Genomic DNA, 7,407 nt, shown 5'->3' on the forward strand with positions numbered 1-7,407 from the left:
ATATTTTTTTACCATCCCACTTGGCTTTGAACTCCAGAAGGGAAATGATCCCCACAACACCAAAGAATTCCAGGAGCCTTTGATTTCATTGCTGTCCTGCTTGGTCAGCCAGAGACCCTGTGCATTGGCCAGCCTTTACCCACTGTGCTTCCCTCAATGCCCATTTCCCCGTTCAAGTCGCAAACCATGTCTTCTTGAAGAAAATCCCAGTAGGAACAAGAACCCAGAACAGTACACTAGAGGTCCTTGCAGTCCCAGATCACCACTTCTTGTGGTTGGAGAAATGAACAAGTCTGCAAGGCCTGGGGTTCTTCTACTCCTGCTTTTTAGCTGGAGTTGGAGCCTAGAGATTCCACCTACCTAAAATATTACTACCATGTAGTAAAGTATATAGGCCATTGAATATCAGGTTAAGGCATGAAGTTAGCCAAGGTACTATCTACACCCAGTTTATGTCAGACAGGTAAGTTACCACTATAAGGGAGTCTCTCTTTGATTATCTGGCACACTTCTTACGAGAATCTTACTTTTCATACCACTTTATTCTACAGTTAACTCTGGGTAATCATTGGACTGCACAAAATGCTCTGTAATAGGGTATGTTAATAATTGCTTTATTTCCGTTTCCTGCATGTTTGGACAGGATTTTGCTCTGTAGTCCAGGCTGGCCTTGAACTCACTATAGCCCATGTGGTCTGGAACTAGCGACTATCCTGCCTTAGCCTCAGGAGTGCTGGAACTACAACATCCGCCGTCACTTCCGTTCAGTTCATAGAAACACTAACGCTTAGTTCTCAAAGTATAAAATTACTATGTATATAAAGTTTAAAATTTACCTTGGTACTACTGAGTGTTTTTAGCTCCTCATTTGAATGGGTGGGGGCTCTGAAAAGAGCCTTTGGGTTTACTGTAGTTTCCGGAAGTTCAGATGCCTATCAAATCACTTGCCCTTGGCCTTGTGGTGGCTCTCGGTCTTCTTGGGCAGCAGCACGGCCTGGATGTTGGGCAGCACGCCGCCCTGCGCGATCGTCACCTTGCCCAGCAGCTTGTTGAGCTCCTCGTCGTTGCGGATGGCCAGCTGCAGGTGGCGCGGGATGATGCGCGTCTTCTTGTTGTCGCGCGCCGCGTTGCCCGCCAGCTCCAGGATCTCGGCCGTCAGGTACTCCAGCACGGCCGCCAAATACACGGGGGCGCCGGCGCCCACGCGCTCGGCGTAGTTGCCCTTGCGGAGCAGGCGGTGCACGCGGCCCACGGGGAACTGCAGCCCGGCTCGGGAAGAGCGAGATTTAGCTTTGGCGCGAGCTTTACCTCCCTGTTTGCCGCGTCCAGACATCTCAAACCCAGTAAAAGACTCTACACGACACGGACAAGGTTTACAAGAAAGCAAATAGAATAGAGAAAGACGTCAGACATGGCTGCTTTTATAGCTATTTCCTGGATTGTAAATTCCACTCTCTGATTGGCTAGAAAAAGCAATACGAAACTAGCCAATAGAAAGGCGGCATTTTAATCCTTCATTTGCATAGTTCTGCCCATGTATGACGGCCTGGCCGTTTTTCTTCCAATTATCTAAGAGTCTCTCTGAATCCCTCATTAGCATAAATGCCCTATAAATAGCAGAAATTTCGCTTGGCGTTTTCATTCTACTTGTGTTTTTAAAGGTCTTAAAGATGCCCGAACCGGCGAAGTCGGCACCCGCCCCGAAGAAGGGCTCCAAGAAGGCTGTGACCAAGGCGCAGAAGAAGGACGGCAAGAAGCGCAAGCGCAGCCGCAAGGAGAGCTACTCGGTCTACGTATACAAGGTGCTCAAGCAGGTCCACCCGGACACGGGCATCTCGTCCAAGGCCATGGGCATCATGAACTCCTTCGTCAACGACATCTTCGAGCGTATCGCCGGCGAGGCGTCTCGCCTGGCGCATTACAACAAGCGCTCGACCATCACGTCGCGGGAGATCCAGACGGCCGTGCGGCTACTGCTGCCCGGGGAGCTGGCCAAGCACGCCGTGTCCGAGGGCACCAAGGCCGTCACCAAGTACACCAGCTCCAAGTAAATTTGGCAAGTAATCTTTCTCCTCCCTATCACAAAAGGCTCTTTTAAGAGCCACCCACTTTCTCAAAAGAGAGCTGTGTTCACTCTTGCAAAATTTGGTTGGCGGGGTGGTGGCAGGTGAAGCCGATTTCAATCGCAGAGGAACCGGTGTAACAAAGACATTTTAATTGGACTAAGTTGTTAGTGAGCTTGTATGTACGTTTGTTCTCAAATTGTATCTCACCGGTTTGCCTACGCATACCTAAACCAATTCACAATTGGTGTGTTGAACCAAGGGTAAGGTTCTTACAAGGAGCCGTCATGGTTGAAAAGCTCCATTTCTTTTTTAGAGCAGCTCCAAGTGCTAGATTAATTGGGAAATCTTCAGCTCAAGCAGCTTCAGGCAGGTTTTAGAACAAAGGTGAGACAATAGGGAAGCCGGTAGGAGTGGCTTAGTCTTGAGCGCTTCCTAGTCTGATAATGCATGCTGCTTTCCGGGACTGGGAAATTCAACCTTCCTTTTAGCTGTTAGGATCTTTGTTCCAGACATTTTAAGATGAAACAAGCTCTTCAACCGTCTTTTAAAGTCTGGAACATTTTCTCCACCTGTAAATTGCTTTCTCCCTTAAAAATGTTGGAAAGTAGGAGCAAAATGTTAGGAAGAAAGCAGTTTTATAATTAGTAAAGATACCCTGTAGTTTGTGTTACAAAATTACAGAAAGACCCAATGACCTGAAATCTGCAGTTTTCTTTGATATCAGAGTGTAAAATAAATACTGCCTGCCTTGAACACTGCTTTGCAGCCGCTGGCTGCCTGTAATTGAGTTAACCGAGATTCCTCTGAGAAATGGTACAGTATTTACGTGAAAGTGCAAATACGGAATATTAGCAATGATTGTCGCACATGCTCCACAACCGAGCCCCAGGAGGTCCAGAGCCCTTCACAGCTGATATTGCTGTGCCCCTGAGTGGTTTGTGAAAGGATTGATGTTCATTTCAGTCTAACCTCTCTAATTGCAACTACTCAGTTAAAACCTGGAACAGGATTTACTGTTCATAGGCAGAATGGAAATTGTTCCTCTCTCATCTTCTCCCACATATAAATGCTGTTTTTTTTTCTTCTGTGTGAAGTAATGCTCTTCTCAATACAACAGTAGGCTAATCATAAACTCTAAACCATTTATTTTTGGGGGGTCCCACCAGATAATGTTTGAATGTAACAACAGGAATCCACAGCAATGTGTGGGTGGCAAGCCCTTCTCTCTTAGCTTTGTCTTCTGGGGTTTTTGCTCATGTTTTCTTGGCTCTTGTATGCTAAAACTTTTATTGTCCAAGTTTGTTTCCTGTTCTGGTTCTCATTCTGAATAGTTGCTGGTGAGGGCTGCACATGTGGTTCACTTTTTAATTTTTAGAAGTTTGTTGGTGTTTGTTAGGGATTTTGATATGTGCATTTGGGAACAGAATCTGGGAGTTAGCCCTTTTCTTTCTGGTTACCATTGAGGGGATCCACCATTGGGCTGTATTTGTAGGCTTCTTTCCTCCTTCCAAAATGTTTGTGTGTGTCTGTGTATGTCTTTACACAATATATATCCAAAATAGTTGTCTATCTGTAAAAATAACAGCTTGTATCAAAGATAATCCAAATGTAAGATGGTGGCCTAAAGTAACTTTTAATGTCAATAAACTGTTAGGCCTAAGAAGACACTTAGGACAAGAAGGAAACCAAAGAAACAAAATTTCCTCACTGTAGTGTTCTAGAGTTCATGGTTTAGTGATCCCAAATTATTGTTCCTTCAGGTTCTTTATGTAATAATAGCAAGAAGAGAGAAAGCATGATATTATAAATACAACTACTGAGTCAAAAAAGAGGGCTTCCAATATTTATATAAAGCATAGTGTAGATTTAACATTTTCCAAACAATGAGTTTAGTATAAGGTAGGTATATGGCATGAACCTGGAATTTTCTACCAAATTTAGAAGGTTACAGAATTATTTATATTCTCAGCAATGGTAATCCCTAAAGGATCTCTAATCTCAATTACATAGACCTATCTTTAACTAGTCAACTTATGTACTTAATAAGTTCCTTGATTCCCTGAAAATAAGACTTAACCACAAAATAAGCTCTAGCTGGTTTTCACGATGGTGATGGCCAGAGTCATGCAGAAGATTGAATCTCACCATTCTGCTATTTTTGGCTATTTTGTAAGGCAGGTAAGACAGGGATATGTTGATTGGGTTTGGCATTTTTGGCCTCTGGTTTTCAAGGTTATTAGGTGTTATTTTTGGGGAGACATGGTCTTATGGCTCTTTTCATCTAAAATACTGTTCTCTTAAAACAGTCCATCTAGTTTGCAGGACAATTAAAATTTTCTATTTTATGAATGCAAGTAAGTTTGAGCAAATTGTGCATTTCAACAGGATATTAATAAATTTTATTTAAATTTTATTTGGCTAATATAATAACTCCCATTTTTCTGGAGAATTCTTTAAAAATTTTCTTTAACAAATTCTTTCCAAAAATTCTTTAAAAGCTTATCTCTTAAATTGTAACTGAAAGAAAAGTTTAAGCATGACTAGTGGTTTTAGTTAACAGGTTAAAGAAATTAAAAAAAAGTACTTCACTATTTAAAAACAACAGAATTTTCTATACGTGGTATATATTTTCTATACATGGTATATATTTTTATCACCTATTTTTAATTAAGATTACTTATTGTAAAAACTCACTGGCTTAATATTGCTTCAAAATAGTTCTATGTCTTTATTATAATATAAAAATAATGTTAGTGTAATTGCAGCCTAGTATTTATTTAAAAAATGAATCAATTTGAATGAACCTTTTATTAGCATTATTGGTCAGATAAGTAAACACTAGTATTTTCATTTTCATTTTATTTATTTATTTATTTATTTTTCTGGTGTCAGGGATCGAACTCAGGTCCTTGTGCCTCCGAGGCAGGCGGCAGAACCACTGAGACAAATCCTTGGCCTTTTTTTTGTTTTTTGGTACTGGGAATTGAACACTAGTATTATTTTTAAATTGTAACTTAATTGAACTAAATTAAATAATATCATTTGAAAATGGAATTATTTTAATATAATTCAGTAATATTATAAAATAGTAATTATTTTAATACAATTAATAATAAAACTGACCTTATAATATATAACTTGAAGAATTTAGATGAACATTAAATTGAGGAAATTAATGCCTAATCTTTGAGTACCTGTACACTTTCTAACGTGGAGTTTACAAAATACAAAGCATTCTTACTAAAAAGCATGCTTCATAAAAGTCTATTTTTATACAGCTTATATTGACCATTGACTAACACGTTAGAGAATGTATGGTTGCCTGAAGAGAATGACAGTAGATAGTTTTGCCTTGGCGACTTTAGATCTGTAAAATAGATGTGTGTGTCCTATGTGTGTGTGGGTCCTCAGGACCAAGAGACTAGCTTGGTCTCCTACTGGAGGGAAGATGGATTACCTGCTCTGTTTAAGGGCTGCTGTTAATACAAACAACTCTGATGTGGCCAAGCAATACAGCTGCATAGAAACATAAATAAACATACAAGATAATGGATATGTTGATTATTTAAGGAAGTTGGCATTATTTCTTAATCTCATAATTCAATTTAATATGTGCAGTCACTTTAAAATGAAATTGCAGTATTTTTCTTGTTTTTTATATACACATAATCTATAATCATAATGTAATAAAATTTTTCTCTGACTTTATTTTCTAGCCTATTCTAAATGCAATCTCTAAATTCAAAGTAATAAACCCCTTAAGATACCTTTTATACCAAAACAAAAAACCCTCTCTCTACCGTTCACTTGGTAGTCACTGTTTTTTCCCTCACCATAAAAATGCTGAAATAATTAGTTGCATATAAGAGTTAATGAGTTATATATCAATTACATAGTCTTTTAAAATTTTATTGGATAAAATCAATCTATTTCTTCATATACCTTGTACACAAGTAAAGATGTGCTAATAACTAACATAACATCCTTGGGTTATTATTGAACAAACTCCACTACCCTGAGCTTGTAGTATTATACTAATTACCTATTCATAAACAATAAAGATGAGATGAAACAGTAACTAAAGAAAACTCTTTCCAGAAATGGTATCATATCCAGAAAGTGGTTGCGAAGCATTGTTCCATGATGAACTTAGTGACTGAAGTCTGACAGAATCTTCAGGTTTCATTCCTGGCTCACCACTTTTGGGGTGTGAGAATGAAGCAAGTTATCTATATCTCTGCTCATCTGTACCTTGAGCTTGAGGGTCAGCACATAACTTTTGGAGGTGGGTGAAGATTAAGACGAATACAAAGCACTGTGTTTACTGCTGTTCGCTAAATAATATTTATTTATAACTGTCTTTACACTAAAAGGACTCATGACAGCTTATGATAGAAGGCCTTGGTGGGAGTTAGTCTGTGATAAATAATAAGAATTTTACAAATTATTTGATATAAAAAAGAATTGGCTATATTGTACTTATCCAACAGATTTAGAGGAAATGCACATTCTTCCTCACTTATTTATTTCTTTAGATATATTCCTAAAGACATAAAAAACTATCAATCTTCACTCTTCCAGATTTGGAATGATACATACATTCAGCATATTATCAGACAATCCAACAATCCTAAATTAAAAGGCATTGAAAGCTTTTCAAACCTTCACTGTGTATAATACTGGACGATTAATCATAGAATGAGATTATGTAGAATACACAGTTGCTCATGACCTTTCCTACAAGACATATGAGGCTCTGATTAATTCTTTAGATTCTCAAAGTCAGCTTGACATATTCTCTCACACTACGGGTTGATTATAAATTAGGAAATAGGAAGTCAATTTAGTGAGCTACTTTTTTCACTGTTCCCCATCCCAGTTCTGAGAAAGAGAAAAAAGAATGGACCTTTTGTTCACTTATTTAAAGACTTGTCATGTGACCTTATCTTCCAGTGAGCAACTGGGAGAATAATTCATAGAAAAGTTTAGCTTCATCTCACTGTAGTCATTTGTGCCCTATATTGGATCTCCTTGTAGCTATCTCAGAAGGGATAAAGGAACAGAAATGAGGAGGCTGCTTTCATTCTGAGGGAGTCACCTACCTAGAAGAACCAGCCCCAAGTAAAACCTTGACCTAATGGCTAAAAGCTCTAGGTTTATCCTCTGACATCATGTTTCCCAACAATAAAAGAATGGATGCAAACTGGTCGTGGTGGCGCACAACTGTAATCCCAGCACTTGGGAGGCAGAGGCAGGAGGATCCTTGTGAGTTTGAGACCAGCCTGGCTACATAGGAGTTCCGGGTCAATCTCAACTAGTGAGACCCTGTCTCAAAAAAAAC

The 7,407-nt window shown here is 39.2% G+C and overlaps 2 protein-coding genes across 3 annotated transcripts in view; one reads left to right on the plus strand and one right to left on the minus strand.

The window, feature by feature from the left end:
* Nucleotides 1–1,385, minus strand: part of LOC104861516 (histone H2A type 1) — a 3,332-nt gene extending 1,947 nt beyond the window's left edge. For both annotated transcript variants that reach the window (XM_010622998.3, XM_010622999.3), the window contains exon 1: nucleotides 837–1,385. In XM_010622998.3, coding sequence (XP_010621300.1) covers nucleotides 941–1,333 — 393 coding nt within the window. In that variant the 5' untranslated portion in view covers nucleotides 1,334–1,385 and the 3' untranslated portion in view covers nucleotides 837–940. The remainder of the gene's footprint in view (nucleotides 1–836) is intronic.
* Nucleotides 1,386–1,563: 178 nt separating this feature from the next.
* LOC104861515 (histone H2B type 1-C/E/F/G/I) overlaps nucleotides 1,564–7,407 on the plus strand; it is a 9,508-nt gene continuing 3,664 nt past the window's right edge. Inside the window, exon 1 of the mRNA XM_010622997.3 lies at nucleotides 1,564–2,056. Within this exon, the coding sequence (XP_010621299.1) occupies nucleotides 1,671–2,051 (381 nt within the window). The 5' untranslated portion in view covers nucleotides 1,564–1,670 and the 3' untranslated portion in view covers nucleotides 2,052–2,056. The remainder of the gene's footprint in view (nucleotides 2,057–7,407) is intronic.

The sequence above is a fragment of the Fukomys damarensis genome, unplaced genomic scaffold (assembly GCF_012274545.1).
Source record: "Fukomys damarensis isolate Sample0158 unplaced genomic scaffold, DMR_v1.0_HiC HiC_scaffold_10, whole genome shotgun sequence".
In the NCBI taxonomy this organism is placed as follows: Eukaryota; Metazoa; Chordata; class Mammalia; order Rodentia; family Bathyergidae; genus Fukomys; species Fukomys damarensis.